The 27,164-nt window shown below is 49.3% G+C and overlaps 1 protein-coding gene across 18 annotated transcripts; it reads left to right on the top strand.

The window, feature by feature from the left end:
* The first annotated feature begins 8 nt into the window (after positions 1-8).
* HPS4 (HPS4 biogenesis of lysosomal organelles complex 3 subunit 2) lies at positions 9-27,164 on the top strand. Of its 18 annotated transcripts, none has more exons than XM_077874144.1 (18): positions 9-97; positions 1,598-2,127; positions 4,003-4,053; positions 4,352-4,442; positions 6,606-6,749; positions 8,174-8,212; positions 10,924-11,031; positions 11,458-11,574; positions 13,125-13,219; positions 14,406-14,478; positions 15,626-15,662; positions 16,589-16,685; positions 17,553-17,674; positions 17,795-18,231; positions 19,164-19,265; positions 22,814-22,946; positions 23,421-23,529; positions 25,904-27,164. In XM_077874144.1, exons 2-18 carry the CDS (start codon positions 2,087-2,089, stop codon positions 26,073-26,075), a joined length of 1,968 nt encoding a protein of 655 aa, XP_077730270.1. In that variant the 5' UTR covers positions 9-97; positions 1,598-2,086; the 3' UTR covers positions 26,076-27,164. The 18 variants fall into 18 exon arrangements, with proteins under 18 accessions (XP_077730270.1, XP_077730263.1, XP_077730269.1 ...); XM_077874137.1 differs by having other exon boundaries at positions 17,310-17,674; XM_077874143.1 differs by having other exon boundaries at positions 17,553-18,231.

Raw genomic sequence — 27,164 nt, 5'->3', positions numbered from 1 at the left:
CGCGCCCGCGCCCAGGGATTTCAGGGGGCGGCAGGCGCGGGCGGCGCGGGATCCCGGGGCGACTCCGGGGCGACTCCGGGGCGACTCCGGCGCGCGCGTAGGTACCGGGCGGGGCCGCTGGCGCCCACCCTGCGGGGCCCGAGCCGCGGGCTGTCGGGCGGGCCCGGCGGGGGCGGGGCGCGGACGCCGAGGGGCGGGACCCGGCCGACCGCGCCGCTGGGCCCCGCCGGCCCCGCCGCCCGCACCTCTGCTCGCAGGCCCCCGGCCCCGGAGCCCGTGCCCTGGGCCAGCTCCCGGGGCCGCCGTTAGCGCCGCTCTCCCTGGCCGGCTGCTCGCCGAGGCCGCTCCCTGCACCCACCACCTTCCTGCCGCAGGCCCTGCGGCCGCGGCCGGCTGTTGCTGCGCCTTCCCGGGCCGCCGGAGCCTTCTCTGGCCGCGTTCCGGCGCCTGCCCGCCCGCCCCGGCATCACCAGGCTCCTCGGGGCCGTTCAGAGGCAAGAGCGGGGAGCCTGGCAGCGTAGGGCCCAGTCGTCTGGGAAGGAGGGCGAGGGGGTCGCAGGCTGCTGCCCTCGATTCCGCCGGCCCCCGGCCCGTCCGCAGGGAGACCCTCCGCTGGGGGCCTCAAGCCTTGGAAACGTGGACATTTTACAAGCCCCAGAGAGTCGGGGGAGTCCGCCCTAGGTACTTCTCTCCAGGCAAAGAGCCTTAAAGAGCTGTTGTCGCCCCTGGAGGGTGACAGGTGGGCCTCGAGCATTTGAAACCCTGGGTCTGGGACCTCAAGCTTGCACAGAGCCACGGCAGTTCCCAAGGGACAAGGGCTGCTCTTGTGGAAGAGCTCAGCCCTGTTTAGTCCTCGTGCAGTGTCACCCAGGCCAGCGGGCCGCCTTCCTGGGGAGGCAGGTTGTACCTTGTGAGCTGCCTGCGTCCCTGCAGGGAGCAAGCCAGAAACCAGTAATTCTTTTTTTAAAGATTTTTTACTTATGTATTCATGAGACACACAGAGAGAGAGGCAGAGACACAGGCAGAGGGAGAAGCAGGCTCCACGCAGGGAGCCCCACGCGGGACTCGATCCCGGGTCTCCAGGAGCACGCCCTGGGCTGAAGGCAGGTGCTGAACCGCTGAGCCACCCGGGCTGCCCTGAAACCAGTCATTTTTGAACAGTGCAAGAGAGAAGTAATAAACCAGCGCCCCTTCTGACTGTGAAATTCCATGATACTCAGTCTTCTGTTCTTTTGCAGTTTGAAAGCCACTCGATAAGCTTGTTTTGAAAACTTGCCCAGCTCTGGAATGCATGTTCAGCCCACTTTGGAGCTGTCAAGGTGACAGTTCCTTATTTTGAGTTCCATTATTACTGCAGCAACGGCCTTATTTGTATAGTTGTGGTTGGCACCCAGAGTTTTTTCACACCGGCTATTTAATTTTATGTTCTGTGAGGCATAGCTGTTGAGAGAAACTGAGGAACTTACTCTCAAGTCCTGCTGCAGCCTTTTTTTTTTTTTTTTTGGTTCTCTTTGAAGGATACCACTTGCCTGACCCTGATGGGTCACATGCTCTCTCATGGGTTTCTGAAATAATCTATTCCTTGTGTTTATTTTAGGACCAAGGCACTGGTGTTTGAACGGGAAGCTTCACAACGTTTACAAGAATCTTCAGAGCAGCTTTGAACCAGACAAACTAGAAATCTCTTCAGAACACCGCCTCCGGCATGCTTCTCCCCTGTTGGGCTTTCCTGGCTGGGAGGTTTTTGGAGAGGTCGTTCTGCAGGGAGCCAGAATGCTGATCCTCCTGAAACCAGCTTAGTGGATTTTACTTTTATGGGAGAATTCTCTTGCTTTATTATATACTCTCTGCCAGACTTCTAAGAGGTGTGGAAGCATTCATGGCACTGACGAGCCTGTGGGGAAGCAAGTAGCACTTTCATGCTGAATGATCACCAAGCAGGTGGCAGTTTCGTGGAAAACATTTCAACCTTTCACGTCTGGATTTCCTGGATCGGGGACACAGAGGAACGGTGGCCGCTGGGGCGCAAGGACTGCTACCAGACACAAAACTCCAAATAAATAGAATGAGGGCGACAGGCAAGTAAATGGCCACCACTACTTCAACAGAGCCGACGTCAGCCTCCTGGTGAGTAGCAAGGCCTGTGTGGCTTACTTCCTGCCAGGCTTCTGGACCCATGTTTTGGATTAACTGCAAATCCCCAGCCAGGCTGTCTTGATTTCATTAAGGGGAGGGGCGGGGGAAAAAGGCACTTTTGTTCTCGGAGCAGGCAAATCAAGCATGTGAGCCATTTCTCTCGTGAGCTGCCAGATTGTCACCGTGCAGTGTTTGAGTAACTTGAGCATTGCTGGTAGACCGCAGAAAAAATGGCCATGGCCGGGTCACACAGCCGGCTTTGATGACAGTAGCCTTTGTAGCCTTTGTTGGTAAGAGATGAGAAATGGCTGCAGTGTGGAGCTCCACCACTAGAAGAGGTTTGGCCAGTCCACCTCTTGAAGGGTATTACACAACGTCTGCCTGAAACTCCATTCCCTTCTCAACTCCAAATGGGTTAAGCCTCTCTTCTCATTTGCTTCAGCAAACATTCCTTGGGAAATGAAAGCAAAAGGCATGTTTTTTTGTTTTGTTTTGTTTTGTTTTTAAAGATTTTACTTACTTATTCATGAGAAACACAGAGAAAGAGGCAGAGACACAGGCAGAGGGAGAAGCAGGCTCCATGCAGGGAGCCCAATGCGGGACTCGATCCTGGGACTCCAGGATTACGCCCTGGGCCAAAGGCAGATGCTCAACAGCTGAGCCACCAAAGTGTCCCCTGGTTTTCTATTGTGTGCCTGAGTGAGGGTGCTTTCACTCAGAGAACATAGGAGAGGGTAAGTGGGGCCTGGCAGTGAGGTTTCTGATTGGAGTTTGACACATTTTTGAGGGCTTTTGATCTTGACTTGCCCTGCAGCCAGCTGCACACGTGGTCCTGGAACTCAGAAAAGCAGACTGCACTAGAAACAGAGTTCCCACTTGTCATCAGGAAGAGAAGGTGGGAGCCAGAGAGAGTGGCAGGGGGAGGGTGTAGATCCAGGAAGAAGCACACGTGACAGAGCGGTCACAGCTCCTCCTCCTTATACTCTAGCCTGATGAGTGTGCTTTCAGAGAGGTAAAACCCGGGTCCAGCTCCAGGGAGAGAGAGAAAGAGGCAGAGACACAGGCAGAGGGAGAAGCAGGCTGCACTCAGGGAGCCCAACGTGGGATTCGATCCCGGGTCTCCAGGATGGCGCCCTGGGCCAAAGGCAGGCGCCAAACCGCTGCGCCACCCAGGGATCCCCCTGCTTTGTAGTTTTAAACAGGTTAATTGTGGTTACATGGCAGAGTCGACTGTGAGAGTCCTTAGCAAAGAATGGAGGATTATGGAAATTGAGAAGAGAGATTTATCTCGGAGGAGGAAATCAGAAATTTAATGAGGGGTTATATCAGAGTTGTACTTACATACTGTTAGGGTTTTGCCAGGCAGAGAGGGGTTCAGGGCTCTGCTGTGAACTCTCTTGAGCCCCATTTTCCCATTATAGACTCTATCCTGCATTAAAACTGTATGTTTATTGTCTCCCTGCTATCGCCTTGGCCCCAAGGCCGGTAGAGGGAGAGCACACTGTCGGGCCTCATTTACTGTTCATTGAACAAATGCATGAATTTATGGTCCAAGGGAATTGGGAATGTCCAAGGAATATTTCCAGAGGGAATGTCCAAGGAATATTTCCAGAGATCATTGTGTCCCCCAGTTGTGAGGTGTGCAGCTAAGACATCCCTAACTAATTTTATTATCCAAGCCTGAAAAGACAGTATATATGGTTGTATAGTTAAGGGTCCGTGTCTCAAACAAGAGATGCCACTGGGTGCTCTGTCTCTCCTCGGGCTACTCGTTGGTCTTTCTGGCCAGTCTGACAGCTGGATAGAGGCATATTTTTAGTTTGACTGGACAGCACTCATGAAATGGTTTTTATTATCTATTTGTAGCTACTGGGTTCTTTCTCCTCTGAGGCCACCAGAAGACTTCTCAAATACTAAGTAAGGAGACCTTCTCACTCTGGAAAAGAGGAAGCTGTGGTTTTTTGTTTGTTTGTTTGTTTGTTTTTTAAAGATATTTATTTATTCATGAGAGACACAGAGAGAGGCAGAGACAGAAGCAGGCTCCATGCAGGCAGCCCGATGTGGGACTGTCCATCCCAGGACTCCAGGATCACGCCCTGAGCCGAAGGCAGACACTCAACTGCTGAGCCACCCAGGCGTCCTGAGGAAGCTGTGTTTTAAAATGCCTTGATCACTGGATGAAAGGAAACATGGCTCTATTCTGTTCTCTTGCCAGGTGGAATTACTTTTTCCTTTATGATAGTTCAAAGGTAAAGGAAGAAGGGGATCCAACGAGAGCTGGCATTTGTTATTTCTATCCTCCTCAGGTAAGCCCCACAGCGTGTTACTGTTCGGTGGGGATCCTACTGCCTCAGAGTGGTGGCTTTTCAAAAGTATAGCATTGACATTGGGACAGTTATCTTTGCATAACCCAGGCATTTGACATTTCTGCCCTCTTATTCTTAGTTGTATTATTTTTGTTGTTCTGGTCTTGAAATTGCCAGACAGCTCTACACTCCATCCTCTCTAGCTCTCTGTGAACATCCTAATTTTCTGTCTGCTTCCCCTTGCTCCCAAGTTTTGATCGGCTCATTTAAAACACTTTTCTTTAAAAAAAGATTTATTGGGGGAATATTATTCAGCCATTAGAAATGACAAATACCCACCATTTGCTTCAACGTGGATGGAGCTGGAGGGTATTATGCTGAGTGAAATAAGTCAATCGGAGAAGGACAGACATTATATGGTCTCATTCATTTGGGGAATATAAAAGGTAACGAAGGGGAATAAAGGGGAAAGGAGAAAAAATGAGTGGGAAATATCAGAAAGGGAGACAGAACATGAGAGACTCCCAACTCTGGGAAACAAACTAGGGGGGTGGAGGTGACTGGGTGACGGGCACTGAGGGGGGCACTTGATGGGATGAGCACTGGATGTTATTCTATATGTTGGCAAATTGAACACCAATAAAAAATAAATTAAAAAAAAAAAAGATTTATTGGGGATTCTTGGGTGGCTCAGTGGTTTGGCGCCTGCCTTCAGCCCAGGACATGATCCTGGAGACCCGGGATCAAGTCCCACATCAGGCTCCCTGCATGGAGTCTGCTTCTCCTTCTGCCTATGTCTCTGTTTCTCTCTCTCTCTCTTTCTCTCTCTCTCTCTCTCTGTGTCTCTCATGAATAAATAAATAAAATCTTTAAAAAAAAAGATTTATTTTAGAGAGAGAAAGTATGTGCATGGATAATTTCGGGGAGGGGCAAAGAGAATCTCAAACAGACTCTCCACTGAGTTTAGAATCCTACTTGAGGCTCTGTCCGCAATCCTGAGATGATGACCTGAGCCAAAACCAAGAGTCAGATGCTCAACTGACTTAGCCACCCAGGTGCCCCTAAAACACTTTTATTCAAACTATACAAAAGCAGAGAGGAGAGTATCATGAACCCTCACGAACCAGTTAACTAGTGACAATAATTCCTTAGTGTCATGTGATACTATCTGTATTCAAATTTTGCCTTTCTGTCTTAGAGGCTACTTAATCAGACCTTGCTCCTTCCTTCCATCCCCCCCCCTTCCTTCCCCACCACCCACCTTCCTAGTCAAGATCCAAACAAGGTCCACATATTCCATTTGATTCTTTTGTGTTTTAAGTCTCTTTTGTTGTGTAACACTCCTCACCCACCAACTCATTACCACCTAACCTCCCCCTTGCCCCCTCACCCTGGCTATGCCACTGAATTACTAAAGAAGCCTATTCTACTATTTGCACAGTAGAATGTCAGAAGGTCCCACACTCTGGATTGGCTGGATCACTTCCTCGTGGCAGTGTCATTTCAAGTCTTCCTTCCCCTGTACTCCTTTACAAGAGTAGTAAGATCTGGAGCTCTGATTAGGTTTAAGTTTGGTTCTTTTAAGCAAGACTTCTTCCTGATGGGTGTGTAGATTTTCTGTTGCATGACACAATGTCTGGCTGCCCCACAGTTGAGTCAATGCTGAGACCAATTAGGAGGTCTGTGTATTCACTCATATGATCACACTCCCACTTGGGTAGTTGGGATTTATCTGAGCTGCTCTGGCCACTCTTCAGGGAATCTGAACAGGGACCAAGGGCTCCTGGTGCAGCCCACATCAGGCCTCTAGTCCTAGGAACAAAAACATAGTTCTGCCCAGGCATCATGTACACTCAGCTGTGAATGTTTTGTGGCAGTTCTGTCCTCCCAGGTAGGGGACCACACACTAGGCCTGACAGGTAGGAGTGAATACTGATGCCTTGTAAGCCATGGAAGGTCTACATCACACATTCTCCTTTGTCATTGGTATTACCACCCTTAAATAGGAAAATCATGCTTAGCTCCCAGGCCATCTGAAAGCAGGTAACAGCCCAGATCTGGCCTGCCAGCCGTAGTCTACTACAGCTTCAGCCCTGCTCTAAGGAATGCCATTCGAGTTCAACAGTTTCAGCTTCCCCTCTGGTCTTTACTGCTTCCCCACAGACCCTTTTGGACCAGCAGGACTTGCTCTGTGGACAGATTGCTGGCGTTGTGCGCTGTATCTCTGACCTCTCTGCCTCTGCCCCTGCCCTCATTCGTCTGCGGAAACTGAAGTTCGCCATCAAGGTTGATGGAGAGTACCTTTGGGTAAGTTTACTAGGGAGAACCTAGGGTTGCCTCCACCATGAGCCATCTGTCTTGCTGACGAGTGCTGTGTCGCCAAGGAGCTTTGGAGTCTAGGATCCCCTCCACACCCATAGGGGCTACGTGCATTATCATCACACTGCCTGTCTGTAGGTGCCACTGTAACTGAATGTTCTCCAAAACCTTTCTTTCTTTCTTCCTTTCTTTTTTTTAAGATTGTATTTATTTACTTGAGAGAGAGAGTGTGTGTGACAGAGAGAGAGCATGAGCAGGGAGCCCGATGCGGGGCTCGATCCCAGGACCCTGGCTGGGATCATGACCTGAGCCGAAGGCAAGCGCTTAATCAACTGAGCCATCCAGGTACCCTCAAGAACATTTCTAACCTGTCCTGCATTGCATGTGGCTGCTTTCTCATTGCCTTTGAGGAACTTCAGCCAGCCTGCAGAAACTCTCCTTGCTCTGTGATGTAGATCAGGTTTTCATTCTCCGTCTTTTCTCCTCTGTACTCCCCACGTTTACAGGGCAGTTGGCCCAGAAATTCGGAAACATTGATATATAGATGTTGGATTTCAAAGAACCATTAAAAAATGATAACCATTTCTTTACAGCTGATGGTACCATACACACTAGGGTATTTTTTTTTAAAGATTTTATTTATTTATTCATGAGCGACAGAGAGAGAGAGAGAGAGAGGTAGAGACACAGGCAGAGGGAGAAGCAGGCTCCACACAGGGAGCCCAACATGGGACTCGATCCTGGGTCTCCAGGATCACACCCTGGGCTGAGGGCAGCACTAAACCACTAAGCCACTGTAGCTGCCCCACACTAGGGTCTTATTGTCCTATGCCTACACTCACTTAAAACTGATTTCCGAGGTGAAAGGATGTTTGAGTATGAGGTGGTATATTCAGCTTTGCATGTATGCCTGCCAGCATCGTATTATGACACTTTTCTCACATGGCAAACCGTTGAAGGAATTTTACAGTGAACACTCATCTTCTTCACAACACTTCCAGATTCTACAGGTACCATTTTATCATATACATTATTTACCACAGTAGTCTTAGCACATCTGTCCATCTATCCCCTCATCTTTTGGCAATCCAGGTTTTATTTGAACACTTGCCAAAATTGCACACACTAATATACTCCTCCTGCCACCCCAGTACCTCATTGTGCATAACATTAAGTAGAGTTCAGTAGTGCTTTGTGATTTTTGCAGAGGCATGGGAGGGGGTAAAGTTACATACACTGAAACACATAAAAATCTTGAGTGCACCCTGAACAAGTTTGGACAAATGACTCTCTGACACAAATCCCATCAAGACGCAGAATGTTAGCATCACTCCGGGCAGCTCCCTGACGTCCAGTTAATTCTCACCCCAAGCCCCAAGCAACTGTTGTTTTCTCAATTTTTCCCTCCACAGGTAAGTTTCGCCTGTTCTAGAAGTCACAGGAGTGAAATAGTATGTATCATATTCCTCTCTGTGGGCTGCTTTTGTATACTGTGAGCCTGTTGGGCATGGATCAGCAGTTCATTCCTTTTTACTGTTCAACAGCTTTGTCTGAATGTCCATTGTCTGGATAGGTCTACTTAACTTTCCTTTTTCTAGAACTGTGAGCCATGTCTAGTGAGGGCAATTAAGAATAAGGCCCCTAGGAACATTCCTATCTGAGTCTTCTTGTGGTTATGACTTCATTTCTCGTGGGTAAATATCTAGGTCACAGGGTAGATGTATGTTGAATTTCTAAGAAACTGCCAGACTTTTTCCCAAAGCAGTTGCACCATTTTACACTCATACTAACCATGTGTGTGTGAGAATTGGTTATTCCGTGTCCTTGTCAATGCATGCTGTCAGTCTGTTCAATTTGAGCCATTCTGCTGGGTGTGTAGTAATATCTTATTGTGGTTTGCATTTACATTTCCTTAGTGACTAATGATACTATGGGCACTGATATATCTCCCTTTGAGAAGTGTCTGTCCAAAGCTTTTTTGCCTATTTTTTAAATTGGGTTTTCTTTCTTTACGGAGTCTGAGTTCTTTATATATATCAGCTGTTTGTTAGATACATACTTTAAAGGCATTTTCTCCCAGTTTGTGGTGTGCCCGTCAGTTTTCTTAATGATGTCTTTTGAAGAGAAGAACATTTTAATTTTTTTAAGTTTATTCATTTAAGTAATCTTTACACCCATCGTGGGGCTCAAACTCACAACCTGGAGATCAGGAGTCACAGGCACCCCCAGAATGTTTTAATTTTAATGAAGTCTAACTTAGCAATTTTATCCTTTGTGGTTATTGCCTTCTGTATCCTGTCTGAAACCATTCCCTACCCTGTTGGAGAAGACATTCTCCAATTTTTTTGGTCAGCTTTATAGTTTCCACTTTTAAACTTAAGTCTAGGGGAGATCCCTGGGTGGCTCAGCGGTTTAGCACCTGCCTTTGGCCCAGGGTGTGATCCTGGAGACCAGGGATCGAGTCCCGCCTTGGGTTCCCGGCATGGAGTCTGCTTCTCCCTCTGCCTGTGTCTCTGCCTCTCTCTGTGTGTCTCTCTGTCTATCATGAATAAATCAATCAATCAATCAATCTTAAAAAAAAAAAACTTAAGTCTGGGGATGCCTGGGTGGCTCAGTAGTTGAGCATCTGCCTTCGGCTCAGGGCGTGATCCCAGGATCCGGGATCGAGTCCCACGTCGGGATCCCTGCAAGGAGTCTGCTTCTCCCTCTGACTATAGCTCTGCCTCTTTCTCTGTGTGTCTCATGAATGAATAAATAAATCTTAAAAAAATAATAAAAATAAACTTAGGTCTGTAACCCACCTTGGATTAATATTTGTGCATGATGTGACATAGAGGTCAAAGGTCACCTTTTCCCCTATGGATATCCAGTGGCTCCGGTGCCATGGTTGAAAAAAATCTTCTGCTTGGATTCCTTTGGCTCTTCTCTTGATGATCAGGTGACTGCTGTAGTGGGGGGTTTGTTTCCGGGCTCTATTCTTTTGCATTGATCTATTGGAGAATCTCATAGAAGTACTGCACCGTCTTGAAATCAGATAGTCTAAGCTGGAGGACAAAAATCTTTATGCTTTTCCAAGACAGCTTTGGCTAATTTAGGTCCTTTGTGTTTCTCTCATGGAATCAGCGTGTCAGTTTCTGAAGAAAAGCTGGCAGGTTTATGATTAGAGTTGCATTCAATCTATAGATCAATCAGGGAAGAAGTAAGCACTCACCGTATGGTTAACCCTTGGATGACATCAGTGAACAAAACAAGGATCCTGGCCTTGGTGGAGCTTACATTCAGAGGGAATTTATTTGTTTTCCATCAGGGTTGGTTTATTTCTTTAAGTTTCTGGTGATTTCCTTAGGAAAGTTTCCTAGAGGTTGAATCACTGAATCAAAGAATACAAAATTTTTCCAGGCTCTTTTTTTTTTTTTTTTAATTTTTTTATTTATGTATGATAGAGAGAGAGAGAGAGGCAGAGACACAGGCAGAGGGAGAAGCAGGCTCCATGCACCGGGAGCCCGACGTGGGATTCGATCCCGGGTCTCCAGGATCACGCCCTGGGCCAAAGGCAGGCGCCAAACCGCTGCGCCACCCAGGGATCCCAAGGCTCTTTAAACATATAGCCAGATTACTTTTTGGCCAAGCACAGGTTTCTCTTCTGTGGAGCTAAGCCCCACAACAGCACTCTGGAGCTTTAGAACAGGGTGATGATTCAGTCAGTTCCCTTCCCGAAACACTTGATCCAGCTGGGGAGATGAAGTTGGAGTCGGAGTCCTGTCCAGCGTTTGTAATGAACCCCACATAAAATATCCAGTGCCCAGATAACAGTCCTGAAGATGTAAGGGGTCAGAAAAGAGGTCAGTACTGATTAAGGTGATCAGAATAGGCACCAGGAAGGTGCTGGAATCTGCAGCAGGCTCCGAGAGGATGGACAAGCCCTGAACAAATGGACAGGGGAAAGGAGGCCATGCCAGGTGGGACAGCATAAATAGATAGAAAAAAAAGTACTTGTTCTGTTGGGGACCAGCTGCACTGGAGTGGATGGTGAAGGCCAGGGGCTGACCTATCAGTTTGGATGGGCTATGGATTCTAGCTCTATAGAGCCCTGGGTGCCAGACCTCCAGGCTTGGACTCAAAGCAAAGAAAAATGCCTGTCTTCTGGTTTCCATCTTCCCAGGTACTAGGGTGTGATGTGGGGCTCCCTGACCATAGCTGCGAGCAGTTTCTGGATCAGCTTGTTGGAGTCTTTAATTTTTACAATGGGCCCGTTGCTCTGGCTTATAAGGTATGAAGATTGTGGTAAGCGGTCTTCTGCGACCCCCTTCAGCAAACCCAGTATCGCCAGAACATAGCATTACTTTGGGGCTGTTAGTCTTCGTGTAAATACATCATGTCCACTAACAAGGTCAAGGGGCCTGGGAACTCCTCTCAGATGCCTTTGTGCCTCAGTGGGGGAGGTCATGTCCACCGTGCATGTCTGTCCCCATGTCCTCCACCCTGGACAGATGGTTGGAAAGAGCAGGGTGCCACCCACGGGTGCTGGGTCTGTGGTAGGTGAGTCCTTGGGGCAGGAGGTGGGGTCTCATGTGCATAGGAGGTTTACAGCAGGCCCTGCCTCTGGCCAGTTTCCTGTGTGAGGAATGATTTTTGTAGTAGTAGGGAGCCTTCCCAAAGGGTATGTCTCGCTAACCTCAGATGGTTCCCGTTTTAGAACCGTTCTCAGGAAGACCTGCGTGCCGAGTGGGACGCCTTCATTGACCAGATTCTGAGGAACACCAGTGATCTGCACAAGATATTCAGTTCCCTCTGGAACCTGGACCGAACTAAAGTAATCCCTTCATCCCCTTACCCATTTCATGTAAAGGGATAGAGCTCCTGGACGTTTCTCTTTTTCTCCTTAAATGGCCTGTACATCTGGAGAAGGAACTAGAGTGTCATTCCCCAGTCAGGATAGTTATGAAGACCTGCCCTCTGTTTCCATGCTGCCATTGGCCAGCTGTATGAGCATGGACAGACCAAGTCTCCTCAGAGAACCCTTCCCTTACCCACAGACTGCTGTCCCAGTGCCCGCTGCTCCCAGAACCGTTTTGACAACACAAGAAGACAGTGCCTAAAATGGCACAGAGTAAATACTCAGTAAAGGGTGGTGTTATTTTGCTAGTGCCCCAGAAGTGTGGAATTCTGGCATCTGAAGGTCCCCGTCTCTCTTGATATGGATGTTACACGATTGACTTGTATTCTCAACACCAAAAATGCCCAGTGGTAACATTTTAAAAACAAAGTTTCTCTCTCTGGGAGGGAGAACTTGGGAGCATTTTGTCCCAGAGCCCATTCCATTGGCCACTGGCGTTCAGGGATGTACAGGCTGCTTATAGGGCTAGCCTGACCACCTGAACTGCCTGTTACTCCGTGGCCTTGACCTTGGTGAACATCACAGTTGCGTTGTGAAGGGCCAAAGGGAGACGTGAGGCCTTGCCCCCTAAAGAGCTGACCACCTGCACCCCAAGCACCTGAAGAGATGTCTGGGTCACGTCTCACCGTAGTAGTTAAGAGGGTCCTTTCAAAATGGATGTGGTGTTGTGACTCTGCCTTCACAGAGCATGACTCCGGCTAGAAATGGGGACAGGTTTTTCTGGCTCCTGTTGGAAGAAATTTTTAAATTTGGCCCCTTTCAGAATGGCTGGTTGGCTGGGACTGGGCATTGTCTCGAGGATGTGAAAGAGCAGCATCATCTCCAAAGCTTGCTCTGTTGGTGTGGCGCTTGCAGGTTCTAGCTGCCAGCAGGAAAAAGGAAGAGGCTTTTAGTTACTGCTGGTGACTCTTGACCAGGTGCAGATCCTTTTCTGGTATTTTTAGGGACTTCCAGGCAACTGACTCCTTACAAGGACTGTGGGCTGAGGATTATTTCCCTGAGCAAGAGACCAGGATGCTTTCATTTTATGTTACAGGGCAGAATTATGGGGTCTGGCAGGACACAAAGCCAGCTCTTTGGCAGTGGGGCTTGTGCTCCAGAGGGAAGGGAGAGGATTGGGGTATGTGGCTTTACCTTTCTCCTCTCTGCTGCCTCCTGGTCTCAGCATTGAGTCAGGGTCTCCTGAGGGGAGACCTGCCTTGCCCCTGTGAGTGGCCACATGCCATATTGGCTGTACCTTTCCACTTCTGCAGAAGCTGCCCTGTTCCAAGAATTGCATTTTGCATCATCCGCAGTTCTGAGTATAGAGGTAGAACGTAGACCCCAGACGTGACATAGATGTTACCATGTGGCACCTTCTCCTTTTCCCTGGTTTTGGCCTATGACCTGTTCATCTGTTCTATAAAGCCCCCTCCTCTTCCCACCTTTGCCCGCTCATCTGTGGGTGTGCTTCTTGCCCTGCCCAGGTGGAGCCACTATTGTTGCTGAAGGCAGCCCTCATTCTGCAGACCTGCCAGCGCTCGCCTCACATTCTAGCTGGCTGCATCCTCTATAAGGGACTGTGAGTAATACCAGACCCTTTCCTGCACCCAATCCCCCTGCCACAGAACTGACCATCCCAGCCACCTCTGGTTCGTGAGTGGAGAGCTCTATCTCTGGCCAGTTCCAAGAGAGCTGTTTTGGCAAATATCAGATAGTTTAGATTTGACTTAGGGTACATCCATGTCTTACAGTGAAGCTGGGAAATTGGAAATTGTGTCCAGAAAAGAGCTTGGAATATAAGGCAGTTTTAGAGAAATCCACGTAAGTCTCAGCATGGGGCATGCCTTATAGCTAGCAGTCTACAAAATCCTAATGCAGAATGCCCCAGGTTGTCAGCAGCCAGCACTGGAGGTAGAGGGGTGTGGAAGCTTGCTGTGGCCCTCCTGCTGCCTGGGGCCCCAGGGCTCTTGCTACGGCCAGCCCTGCATAGCTGCAAAGCAGCCTTATCTGCTTCTGTTCCAGCTCCTGCCTGCCTCCTGACTGCATCTGTCCTTTGGCTGGTCTCTGAGATCTCAGCATACCTCTTTATGTAGTTGGATGGCATTGGAGGGAGCCCGAGGGATCATTTGTGGTCTGAGGCTCTCCTCGTCATGGAGGGCTGCTGCTTGTATCCAGAGCTTTTTGAATACTGGATGAATATGTGAGCAGAGAAGCTCTGTGGGCCTGATGGGCTGGGTTTCCAGTCCTGGTCTCACCTTCCTGGCCCTGTGACCTTGGGCAGGTCCTTGCTGAGTTTTCTCTACTGGAAAAGAACCAAATGAAAGGGCAAACGTAGAAGGACCTAGCACAGGCCCTACTTCCCAGTGGCTATCAGCACAGAACGGACCCTGGTGCCTTTCTTTCTTTCTTTTTTTTTTTTTTTTTTTGGTGCCTTTCTTTTTTATTCACAATCGTGCCACAATTGACTTAACTACTCTCTGTTCGATGGACATTTGGGTGGTTTACCCATTGCTATAATGATTTTGCCTTTTTTGTCTATAATCAGTACTCTCTAGCGTGCATCTTGGTACAAGGCCGGTCAGAATGTTGGGACATTTTGAAGTTTGGTAGGAATGGCCAGAGTGCCCTCCATAAAGGGTTTTGCCAGTTGAAACTCCCGCCATCTATGTCCCCAGGATCCTTGCCAGTTAGGGTGTTAGCAATCTTTCCATTTCAGAGTCCTGTGATGTATTTTGTCTCACGGTGTTCTTATTCCTGTGACCTAGGATTGTTAGCACCCAGCTCCCACCCTCCCTCACGGCCAAGGTCCTGATTCATCCAGCTGTACCTCGGGACCAGGTATTGTAAAGCCCACCCACCTGACTGGGGTGCTTTGTCCAGAGCAGAAAAAATAAAGAATTTTTAAGCAAAAAAAAACCAAAACCAAACAACAACAACAAAAGCTATGTAATGTGATCTCAAACTATTATTTAAAAAAATGCATAAACTTAAAGGAAAATATGTGTAAGATTAACACTATTAGCTTGTGGTGAGGAAATTTTATGGATTTTTGTGGGGAGGGGGAAGTTTTTGTCTCGAATAAAATTATATAACTTAAAACATGAGTTTTTTACAAAGCCACTAAAAGAAGAATGCCACATCATTTCTTTTTTCCTTTTTTTAGATTTTATTTATTTATTTGAGATAGAGAGTGCGCGCACATGCATAAGTAGAGAGAGGGATTAGAGGAAGAGGGAGAAGCGGACTCCCCCCTGAGCAGGGAGCCTGATGCAGGGCTTACCCCAGAACCCTTAGGTGATGATGACCTGAACCAAAGGCAGACACTTAACCCACGGAGCCACCCAGGCATCCCTGACCACATCATTTCATAGGAGTGAAAGCCATGCTGGCTAGAAGAGTTTTTGTATTTTGTTTTGTTTTGTTTTGGTGCATTATTTTGGAACCTTTGGTGGAAATGTCTGGAAAGCTCTTTCGAGAAAATTCCTAATTTTAGAGAAAATTAGGTTTGTCACTTCGATTGTGAGTCAGAATAAACCAGAGAGATCTAGTGTAGCCTTTGGTTTAGGTCAGATGCTTTATCATGAGGGTCACTGGACGTTCACATATTTGTTGTGCTGGAATGTGTGTGCCAGGGCTGTGGCAGGTGCTGGTATATTGTGACAGATGAGTTCTCCAAAGGCGTAAAAGGTAAGAGGAATCCTCATTTTCATTCCCAGACGAGGGAAACAAATCAGAGCGTGAAGCCTAATGTGTGTTTGGGGAGAGCTGCTGCCTGTGTAGGGCGCAGGTTCTCGCCTGACCCTGGCCACGGTGGTGAGCAAGCAGCTTGGGGGAGTTTCTGTTCCATCTGCTTTGTTGCTGGCATGTGGTCAGGGCCAGAATTCTGGGCCTGGCTAAGTTTTATGAACAGATGGCACAGCACAGTCCTGATGATTTGGTCAGGAGGAGAAACCCGACACCAACTTCTGTGTGTATTTATTCGCAGAGAAGACCTGCAGGAGGGGGTGCCCTGCAGGAAAATGGTAAGTGGCAAGGTGCATCACTATATCTTGAGAATGCAGTCTTTTTTATGCTGCCTGTCCCCTACACAAGTCAGAGGAAGGCCAAGCAGTCCCACGAGTTCTTTCATCTGCTTGTAGATTAAGAGAATAGACTAGAGCTTTCAGAATGAAGTTACCCACCAGAATCCTGATCATAGGCTCATGGTTTTAGACGTACCTTTTAAAGCCTTGTTTTCAGATGCTTCCTAACTCATTGTTACCAGACTGCTCAAACTAGGTCCAGGGGATTCTGGTTAGGAGGGGCTGAGATAAATGACAGCGGCCAGAAAGACCTTCTGCAAGATGTGGAGGCATCTCTAAGAGGGTTATTTTGTGTGTGTGTGTGGTTTTTTTTTTTTTAAGATTTTATTTATTTATTCATGAGAGACACAGAAAGAGAGAGAGGCAGAGACACAGGCAGAGGGAGAAGCAGGCTCCATATAGGGAGCCTGATGTGGGACTTGATCCCGGGTGTTCAGGATCATGCCCTGAGCTGAAGGCAGGCACCAAACCGCTGAGCCACCCAGGCGTCCTGGGTTATTTTGTTTTATTTTGAAGCCTAAGTTAGGGCAGATCCCTGTTGTCAGTTGGAAGTGGTTTCTTTTCTTTTCTTTTTCCAGCTTTTATCTTTTTTTTTTTTTTTTTTTTTTTTAAGTGCTGCTCGATTTTCTTCCCCCAAAAGTCACCTTTCTCTGCAGGGAGGAGTAAAGTTGCTCATGAGGGCTCCTTCCTTGCTGGGCACAGAAACTGTAGCTGCGGTTTTGTGTCTTTTGTTCTGGACTGAGGAGCGTGTCAGAGCGCAGCTGTCTGAGCCAGCGTGTGATTCAGATGCATCACCCTGAGAACAGTTCCCCTCTGTCTTCCCTGGCCCAGGGCAGAGCCCTGTCCATGTTGCTTTGTGATTCTAGGAGCGGCACTACCCCCAAATGTCCGGATCATGCCTGTGTTCCTGACCGAAGAAGAGGCCATCAGCCTCCATGAATTCCCAAGGGAGCAGGCAGCTAGGTAAGGAGCCACAGGAGTGTCTTCTTACACGATGCTGAAGGGACTCCCTCATGTGGTCTATCCAGACAAGCCCCTGGACATCCCAGCCTCCCATATTCCATTGTCTGCACACATTGTGGTGGAAGGGGCATCTGGGACTTGAGCATGTAGATAACAGGTGGCTGGCATGGTGAGATGGGTATAGGCTTCAAGTCCCCCGCCTGTTGCTTATCGGCTGTGTGACCTTGGGCAAGTCCATTCCCTGCCTGAGCCTTAGGGTTTTCATCTGTAAAAGGGACCCAGTGATAACTTACTTCGTGGGCTCCGTGTCAAAATTGGAAATAGTGTATGTATTAGCATCTAGTAGAGGGCTTAACTCCGAGCAGACTTGCAGGTGGGGGTGGCTCTCATGCAGGCCCTGCCATCTTCAGCAGGGGACCTGGTAGCACTTGAGGGCCAGACGTTGCCTTACTTTTACTCCTGTGGTTAGACCACTAAGGACTCTTAGGCTCTGTGGCCTCGGGCACCCATTTGTCACCAGTGGCCCTGCTTTTTAGGGAAGCAGTTCTTTAGTGTCCTCCAGGGACGGGCACTTGCCCTGCACTTGGCCCGGCACCCCTTCCTCACATCTGCCTTGTTTGTCAGCCCTGCTGCACCACCCACCAGACTCCAGGAGTGCTCAGCCCAGCAGCCTCCACACACTTGGAGCACAGCTGCCCCAACAGAAAATGCCATTGGACACATGGAGCCCATGGCTTGGATGTTGGCAACCACTCCTGAGTTTGCGTGTCCTGACGTAGCATGGCCAGATGGCAAGGGGGAGAACGGGCACTTGTCTGGTTGTGATCTGGAGAACATTATGCCTGCAAAACCGCACCATCCTTCCAGGGACGAGGGTCCTGGTCTTGGCAGCTCCCTAGCAAAGGAACCTCGTCTGCCCTGGGAGGAAGAGGAACCAGACCTGTCTGCAATCCACATTCCAGAAGCTCAGGAAACAGAAACATCCTCAGGTGATTTTGCCCTCTTGAGTATGGGCACCCCAGATGGTGATAGTCCTGGCTTTGAGGAATCTGTCAGGGACTCTGGTGACCGGGAACCTGAGCCACCTGACCCGCTGCCTGTGGGCATAGCCACCAGCAGCCTCCTCTCTCTGTCTACTCCTGAGATGCTCATCCAGAATGGAGCTGTGGAACAGCATGACAACCTTCCAGGAGATAGCAGCCAAGATGCCTCTCCCAGGAAAGACCACCTCCCCAGAAGGACAAACAGGCCTCGGTCATGGCCTTGCTTAGACTGGAGGCAGAGAGGCACCATGCTTTCCGTGGGGAAACAGGGCGTGGAGCAGTGTATTGGGGTTCATGACAGCTCCTCAGCACCCGGCGGCTCAGACCTGGCAGGGTCTCAGGACGATGGTACTTCTGCAGACAGAAGTGACCCTGGGTCAACGCCAGCATCCCGTGTGGGCCTTGTGCCAATGAACCTCTACACCCACAGTGTTAATGGTCTGGTGCTGTCCCTGCTGGCCGAGGAGCTGCTGCTGGGCGACGATGCAGCCATTGAGGAGGTGGTGAGTGTATGCACACCTGCCTCCTGGGAGCGGGGACAGGCAGGGAGGGGGTTCCCCTTGCAGCAGTGTGCAGGGCTGCCTGACCTCATGGGTCATCCCCACCTGCTTTACACAGTAGGGATGACGGAATAGCACCTACGCCCTGGGTTTGGTGGGGGTTGGTGAATCCAGTGCAGAGCACGGTGCTGCGAGCAGAGACTTCTGAGTCCAGTTCTGTGGTTCTTCCCCTGCTTCTTCCATCTTCCCAAAGTGAAGTCTGGGATACTTCAGTTTTCCCTTCAGCAGTGTCAGGTTGCTCACAGGCCCAGCCTTAAGGTGCAGAGCAGCATCACACAGGTGAAGACAGGCAACACAGCAAGGGTTGTGCTGCCGCTGCCACCACTACCACCACCGATGGCCTCACTTCCTAGCCTGGGCAGCTGTAGGCTGTGTCGGTTGGAGTCAGTACTCTGCCTCTATCACAACCCAGGTGGGGAGTATTCTGAAAGGCCACAGTTTTCCTCCCGTGAACCTTGGTGATATGAAGCTCCTTCCTAGTGGGCCTAGGACATTTGAAATGCTAACGGGCTCCAGAAAGTTCCTCTTCAAGCACATAGAGCAGTGAGCTGACCTTCTCAGAGCCTAGGCCCACGCTGGAGCTCCAGTTGCTATAGTAACAGCCTCGCCTGGTTGGCAGGGAAGTGGTAGTAGGAAGAACAGCAGGTTGAAATAGCTGCTGGGCAAATGGTGTCCTGGGGCTTGCTTTGTTTCTGTTCTTAAGTCTGTATTATTCTAAGGCGATCTTATTAGCTTGCAGGGCTCCTGACCCTTGGGAAGCGAGCCAGTCACCTTGGGGCACTGAAGAGGAGGGCAGGCAGCTTTCCCAGCGTGGAGCCTTGAGGCCAGAGGCTGCTCCTCTGCTGGCTTGCCTGGCTTATCTCCCTTTTCCACAGACCGCGCGGCACCCCATGGTGGTTCAGTTGCTTCCTGCACCCTCCTTCACCGCTGCTGCAAGGGACTTACCCACCCCCTTCCGCTACCAACACAACATGGGGGTACGGTGCTATGTGTGTCGTCTCTCCCTGACGATGCCTTGGTATTCGTGGCCTCCTCTGCTTTGTGCCAAGCAGCAGACAGGTTATTTTGAAGACCCAGGATTTGGAAGCAATGAAGTGGATAGATCTTTAGCTACCCCCCACCCTGCCCCCAAAAAAGAAAATGAAAAAATAGCATAGGCTGCTCCTGAGGAAGGAAATAAAATGTATTCTGCATTCAGTGGCTGCTAAAGCCTTGCTGTCTGCTATTTCTGCCATTTCATCTCCCCGTTCCTACCCCCACCCCACCCCACCCCTACCCCACCCCCGTTTGTTTGCTCCCCCACTGAGCTGACCTGGGAGTGATCAGACTCGGTTTCTCACACCCTGGCTCAACCCTATCGGGACAGCGGCCTCTGGCCTCCGTGGGCTGTCATGCAAAGGAGGGTTTGGTGTGAGGTGGGCCCCAGGAGAAAGAGCAGTGCCACGAAACCTCTAAAAAGAGTGAGAAGTAACTGACTTTGATCAGTTTGCTGATTTTGAGAGTGGGCTTTATCTGTCAGGCCCAAAGTCTGTCTGTTTTATAATGGGGAGAGATCTTTTTTTTTTTTTAAGGATTTTATTTATTTAATCATGAGAGACAGAGAGAGAGAAAGAGAGGCAGAGGCATAGGTGAGGGAGAAGCAGGCTCCATGTGGGACTCCATCCCTGGACTCCATGATCACGCCCTGAGCCAAAGGCAGATGCTCAACCACTGAGCCACCCAGGTGTTCCTAGGGAGAGATCTTTTATCGCCTTTTTGTCCTGGACCTGCATACAAAATACTTGATCAGATTTCCCTCCAGACCCTCTGCTGCTGTCAAGAAAAGCAAGTCCCCTGCAGAATAGTAAACCACAGTTCAGATATAACCGTGAGCACACCCCTTTGAAAGTGCTCCTTGATCATATTACACACCACCAAGGGACCCCCATGTCATTTGCCATCTTGTCTTTCAGTGGGTGAACTGCCACCTCTTCATGCTTGTTGAGGGTTGGGGTGGGGCGCTGGGGGGATGGTTGTGGGGGTCAGAGGGTGGAGGGGTGGGGAGCAGCCAGGAGAGGTTGCCAGGGGTTCAGAGAAAACATATGCTCACACCAGGGGGCAGCATAGAGCCAGTGATAATTTGCTGCTCAAAACCCAAGATAATCTCAACTGACCTTCAAAGACCGGGATCAGATCAATGATTGATTGGCACAGTAGGACTTTGAGCTATCAGTGTACAGTATACGAGGCCTGAGGTTAGTGCCAGGGAATTAGTGTAAAGCACTTCATGAACGTGCACCCCTCACCCATGAAACTAGTGCTTTGGGTGAAGGTGTGTTACTGCATCATTTCTTCTGCACCTCATGGCCCACACTGACATTCAAGCCACTTGCTTTACTACTGACTAGAAACTGGAGGATCCGGGAATTAGGCCCATGATTAGAAATCATGTCTCCTAGGGCTGTTGTGAGGATCATGTGGGTGCTAGTGTTATGTCAGGGGTTGGCAAACTTTTAAGGGAAAGGAACATCTAGCACCTATTTTCAGCTTTGTACAATTACTCAGCTCTGCTGTGGTAGTACAATAACAACCGTAGATAATACGTAAATAAACGTAGTGGCTGTGTTCCAGTGATGCTTTACTTATGGATGCAGAAATTGGAACTTCGTATAATTTCCATATGTTACCATATGATTCTTTTGATTTTTTTTTTCCCAACCATATAAAACTATGAAAACCGTTCTTAGCTCTCAGGCTATATGAAAACAGGCAACTCGCTGGATTTGGCCTACAGGCCATTGGTTCAGTAACCCCTCATATAGTTGAAATCATTAGTTACCAGTAAAAACTTGTCTCCGTATTATCTGGCATAATGTCTTGTGGTTGTGTGTATTTATGCTTAAGTGACTTTATCTTGAGTAGAAGTTAGGCAGAAGATTCCAGAAGCAGAGTTTGGTGCCTATAGGGGAAACTTGGGTTTTTGCCTGCCTCACTCTCTGTCCCCATCATCCCTTCCTTTGGGCACCAGCTCAAGATGGGAGGGATGCCTGTTAACGAGTTCCTAAGGCCCAGAAAACTTTCAGTGAGGTTGTGGTTTGATTTCTTGGTGAAGGATTGTACGGGCATGTGCACCCGGGCATCTGTTCAGATAGGAGGCTCATTAGCATCAGTGAAGTTTCGTGTTGGTTCCGTCATACTGGTGGTCTGACCTGGAGATACTGTGCTTGTCTTCTCCAGGCATAGGTCCATTGACTCTTTGTGTATACCTCAATTTAAACCAAGTAACCCATAGGGGAATGTGCTTGGCATTGGATATGCTCTTTCATCTGTTCGTTGTGTAGATGTTTTATGAGCACCTACTAAGGGCCTGGCACCCACTTGGCACTGGGGATGTAAAGATGAACACGTGTAGTGAAAGCATGTGTGCAGATCTCTTGCTTTTGAGACACCTAGACAGAACTAAGGTCAGCTCAGTTCGCTACCAGAAATAACACTTCAGCTTCAGGACACAGACCTCAGAAGCCCGCTGTTTGCATCTCTGTTCTTTTCATGTGCACTTATTTTTTTTACAGGTTTGTTGGATAATAATCCACAGACAAGTCCTGAGTGCTTATTAAAAACTTCCTCTTATTTGATGATAATTTTCATTTTCTTGACTCTTGATAGAAAGGTTTTCCCCCAGGTCCCATTTTTATTCTCTAAAACAAAGCATCATACAAAAAAGGTATAGTCCAGTGTCCTCAGCTGTGCCTGCACATGACTCGTCCTGGGGGGTGGTCTGAATATACAGGTGCTTGGGCCTCCCCTCCCAGACAGCTTTGCTCAACTGGATTCCTCTGCTGAACCACAGAGCACAGAAATCCATCTGACCCATGCTTCTCAGTCCCTCCAAGAATGGTGCAAGGCCAGTACCATTCTAGATGCACCAGAGAGATGAACTCATTCCAGACAGTGGGGGACTTCTGAGCACAGGCCCAGGTGAGAGGCCCTGCCGGTGCTGTGAAAATGTGCAGCCTGGGTGGGAGAGTCATGGTCAGAGGATGTACCAGGGTGCCAGCAGTGGCTGTGCCTGCATGGTGAGATTATGGGCCACTTTTCGTCACTTTCTTCCTTCTCAACTTTTCTGTTCGCCTCTATCTTCTGATTTTTCTACATTTTAGGAAAGCATTGGAACCTAAAGGCAAGAGGGGTGTCTGGGTGGCTCAGTTGGTTAAGCGTCCAATTTCAGCGCAGGTCATGATGTCAGAGTGGTGAGATTGAGCCCCATGTTGGGCTCTGCACTGGGTATAGAGCCTGCTTGAGATTCTCTCTCCCTCTGTCCCCCAAGCCCCCAAACCCATGTTCATGCTTTCTCTCAAACAAGTAAATCTTTAAAAAAAAAAAAAAGCATAAGAGCAGGAGTTAGTACTTCTCTAAAAACAGGTAAAAACACCAGTCAGAATCCTTTTTGCTTCATCAAGTGAACACATGGATATCCTTAGGGTCATTATTACCTAAGTGTCCTGTCTGCTGAGGTTAACTCTGCCCCCCGACCCTCCCTTTGCAGTACCACAGTAGCCTGGCATCCCTGAATGGGCTGGAGGTCCACCTGAAGGAGACGCTGCCCAAGGATGCAGCTGCCATTCCCAGCAGGACGTACAACTTCACGCATTATGACCGCATCCAGAATGTGCTGACCGGTAAGGAGAGGAGCGTGGGGCCTAGGCACCTCCTAAACATGCGTTGCGGGGAGGACTCAGGGCCAGCGCCCCCAGGGTTGGTGCTGTGCCCAGAGTTGTGGACTGCAGTTAGGATGCTGCTTTCACGCTGGGAGCCAGCTCCCACTGAGTTTAGAATTCGTCTGGCAAACACTTCCTTACTCATTTGTCTTTTTTTGGTTGTTTCTCCAACATTTTGAGAGAAGCACACACATGTTCAAATATCTGTGATCAGGTCTGCCTCGAAATTTTGCTATCCATGGGCAGAAACCTGGTGTTGCTAATTCTCAGGGACAGTGTGGTCTGTTGCCTCGTGGCAGCTGGACGTGCCCAGCACCATGGGCGCCCACATTCATGGCCCCGAGCCACACAGCTCCCAGTTTATAGTGCTGGGGTGGGGGTGAGGGAGCGGGGGAGGAGTCCACCACCCACAACTTCTGTGTCCTCTTCTGGAAGCAAACCTGCCACAGGTGGCCACCCCCCAGGACCGCCGCTTCCTCCAGGCCGTCAGCCTCATGCACGCAGACTTTGCCCGGCTGCCTGCTCTGTATGAGATGACAGTCAGGTGAGTGTTCCCCAGGGTTACTCCTGAAGTCCTGTCCCAGGGGCCCGGGCCACAGCCGTATTCATACTCCAGTGATTGTCCTTAGGGCCTCCTTTTATCCACTCCCCTGCCTGCCCACCACCACCTCCTCCCATGGGACAAAGGGCCTCTGACTCTGGCCAGAGGTGATGCCCGAGTGCTGCTGTTGCCCACTCACTTGGGTCATGTGATCACAGAAACAGATTGGCATGAAACCATGAGGTAAAATATGTGCCTCCCCTCGCCCATCACACACCCAAAAGATTCCCACAGTAATAGTCTGGTGTCTCTAACTCCAGGTTTTGTTGTTGTTGTGGGGTTTTCTTTTTTGGTTAGAAAATAGAGATTGCTAGTATTTTAGTCATTTTAATCATTTTTCTTCTAGAAAACAGGATCACACTAATATATTGTTTTACAAGTTCCTTTTTTCAATTTACTGTATATCCTAAGCATCTCTACATCAGTAGGCACAGATCTATAAATTAGTATTGTACTTTGTAGTATTTAACCAACTGAATTCTACTTTTTCTCCCTACATGCTTCTCTTTCGAAACCAGTAGGAGAAAATAAGGCAAGTTAGAGGGTCAGGAGGGGAGGGTGTGCTGTGCTGCTTAGTCCTTGGAATGATTTGGACAAGTGCATTTCTTTGTCCTCGTTGTACAAACAAGGATATTGAGGCACAAACAGGATAAGCAACTCGTCCCAGCATCACATTCTGAGTAAGTGGCAGAGTGAGGATTTGAACCCGACTCTCTCTGACTCTGAAGTGCACATTCTTTTCTGCACATTTCCATCTCAGGGGCAGTGGTCAGAGTGGTTGAGAGGGAGGGGTGTGGGTTTGGCCAATGCCTTGCACACTGGGGTTTCAGGCATCTCTGCCGCCCAGGACCATCTCCAGCTAGTATTCCAGTATATCTTTCCATAAAAAATGTGCCTTCTCTGGCTTTAAGTCAGAGCTGCTCCAGGCCAACGACCTAGATGAATACGTAGTTACTGGTTTGGGAACCAGTTGTGTTGGGTGTGTGGGGATCTGTCCTGAGAGGGATAGAAATAAGTGAAATGTCAGCCTGTGATCCATCAACCAACTAATGGCCCTGCAGTATTGCTTTTTTTTTTTTTTTTAAGATTTTATTTATTTGAAAAAGAGAGCACAAGTAGTGGGAGCTGCAGAGAGGAGAGGGAGAGGGAGAAGGTGACTCCCTGCTGAGCAAGGAGCTTTTGTGTGCTCAATTCCAGGACCCTGAGATGATGACCTGAGCTAAAGACAGATCCTCACCCGACTAAGCCTCCCAGGCATCCCTCCCTTTGTTATTTCACTTTCCTTGGGGCGGAGAGGGCTTTAGAGTTGGGATACATGGCTTATTTTAAAAGTTATAGAAATGACGGCCACCATTTCTTAACCCCTCACCATGTGCTAAACAATTTATATGTATTTTGCTCATTTGGACTCTTAAAAAATCTCAGGGATGGGATTCACTATTATCCTATCCATTTTACAGATGTGGAATTTATAGCTGAGACTGAGAAAGGATGAGTAATTTAGCAGGGGCACGCAGCTAGGAAGCCACAGGGTAGGGATCAGCACCAGGCCGTGATGCTCCCTCTCCGTGGCTGTGATGACTTGCTTATGACTCATCCTGCTGGTCCGGTGAGTGGCACAAAACACCTAGGCCAGAAGGGCTCTTCTGGCCCCTTGAGCTCCTGGAAGGAGAAGCTAGAGGAGGATGGCATTCTCCTCCCTCCTCACCTGGAAGCAGAGGTCCCAATGAGGGGGCCCTAGTGGTCCCTGACTCTAGATTTGGGGAAATAGACTGAGGCAGGCAGGATCAAGAGACCAGATGGTTGCCTGGCCCCAGAGTCACTTCTTCCCTAGTGGACCCTCATCCCTCCCTCTGCTTCTGTGACAGGTTTCCTATTAGAAACCTGCTCCCTGCCCTCACTCCCTCCACTCATCCAGCTGCCCTCCACAGACGGTCCGTGCTCATCAGCCTGGAAGCATCACCCAGCCCTGTGCCGCCAGGGCCTCGTCTATCAGATAGGGTCGCACCTCTGCTGCATAAGGCTGGTGAATAAGCCAGGCTGCTTGAGAGTGTTTGCATAGTTGGGGTTCCACCAGCAAAATGTGCACCCATTAGACAGTCGCAGCTCCAGTGAGTCGAAAGGAAAGAGAAATGGTTATAGGCACTAAGGCCTGGAACTCAAGTGCAGACATTGAACCCCAAGCCATGGCAGCCGCACCCTACGGCTGTTAGTGTTGCTGGGCTACTGCCATGCACCTGTTGAGGTCTCTGTGGTCAGAGGCCTGCACAGGCAGCATGGGACGGAACAGTCATTCCCCCCCCGCCCCCCCTGCCAGGAACGCCTCCACAGCGGTGTACGCCTGTTCCAATCCTGCCCAGGAGACCTACTTCCAGCAGCTGGCAGCAGCCGCACGCAGCTCTGGCTTCCCCAGTCCTCAGGACGGCGCCTTCAGCCTCCCGGGCAGAGCCAAGCAGAAGCTGCTGAAGCACGGGGTCAATTTGCTGTGACCTGGGCCGCAGTGGGAACCTCATGACCCCGGGTGAGCACTAGCAGATCAAGTACCAGCAAAGGAAGCTCTGCCTTTTTAAACAGAAAAGAGTCCCTCTGTTTTCCTTTTCTTGGTATATTCCCGTTTTTAGGAACTGTGATGATATGTGTCTGTTACCTCCTTTTGTAGACTGAGTTTTGAGTGGGGAGTTCTTCAGGTCAGCAGACCTAGAGCATGAGATGAAGAGTTTTGTTACATTGGCCACATTGGCTTTGGCTTTGTGGCTCCTTGTACCAAAGATGGGGCAGGGCCAGGTCGTGTGCCTGTCACACTGTGTCCGAGGCACCTGGTATTTCTCACTGCTATTCCATCGAGGCCTTAACTAGTACCATGAACATTCTGGTGAGTGTTTTCTCCAGAACCCTGTTGTACGGAGTCCAGCGGACAGTATGGGGCAGGGCTGTGCAGGGGGGTTGGAAGTTGTCAGCAAGCAGTCTGGGACTTCCACACCTCAGGTGGGTGTTCCTCAGAGTGGTCTTCCCAGGAGGTCTGGACTCTGGATGCAGGGAGGCAGGCAGTGATGTCGAAAACACCTTATTTGCATTCTTCTGGAATTATATTTAAACCCAGGAGCCTGCTCTTTGGAACCCCCACAGTGGGGGCAGATCTTGATAATGTGGAAGGGGAGCCTGGGGTTTTGAGGTAACTCTCAAGACCAGGGAAATAGGTGATGGCACACCAGCCTGTGCTCCTTTGCTGCAAGATGGGCCAGGTGCTGGCCCCTCATGAGTGAGTGTCCTCAACGAGGAGTTTCCAGAATGTCTGGGACAAAAGCAAAAGTGTGCTGCCCAGGGGTGGCTTTGTGAAGGGGTCCGGCTGTCATCTGTGTTCCTGCCCATGTTATAGGCAGATGGTTTATGATAATGTGATGCAGATCACAGCATGAAATATTCACCAGAGCCTTAACTGTTTACTGGAGGTACCCGAGATCCCATTTGAAAACTGCAATGTTAATAATTTCATATCGGTGAACAAGTATCTAATGTTGGTGACTTTTTCTTGAAATGAGTTGTCAAAGGCTAAAAATAAAAGTCGAAAATGCTATTGA

The sequence above is a fragment of the Canis aureus genome, chromosome 27 (genome assembly GCF_053574225.1).
Source record: "Canis aureus isolate CA01 chromosome 27, VMU_Caureus_v.1.0, whole genome shotgun sequence".
In the NCBI taxonomy this organism is placed as follows: Eukaryota; Metazoa; Chordata; class Mammalia; order Carnivora; family Canidae; genus Canis; species Canis aureus.
Note: the sequence above shows the minus strand (reverse complement) of the source record. Positions and strands in the feature narration are given on the sequence as shown.

Coding starts and splice junctions, on each gene's coding strand:
- HPS4 (XM_077874128.1), top strand. CDS start 2,087: ATGGCCACCACTACTTCAACAGAGCCGACGTCAGCCTCCTG. Junction 15,663..16,588: donor GGGTGCCCTGCAGGAAAATG/GTAAGTGGCAAG, acceptor TTGTGATTCTAG/GAGCGGCACTACCCCCAAAT. Junction 22,947..23,420: donor CATCCAGAATGTGCTGACCG/GTAAGGAGAGGA, acceptor CTCTTCTGGAAG/CAAACCTGCCACAGGTGGCC.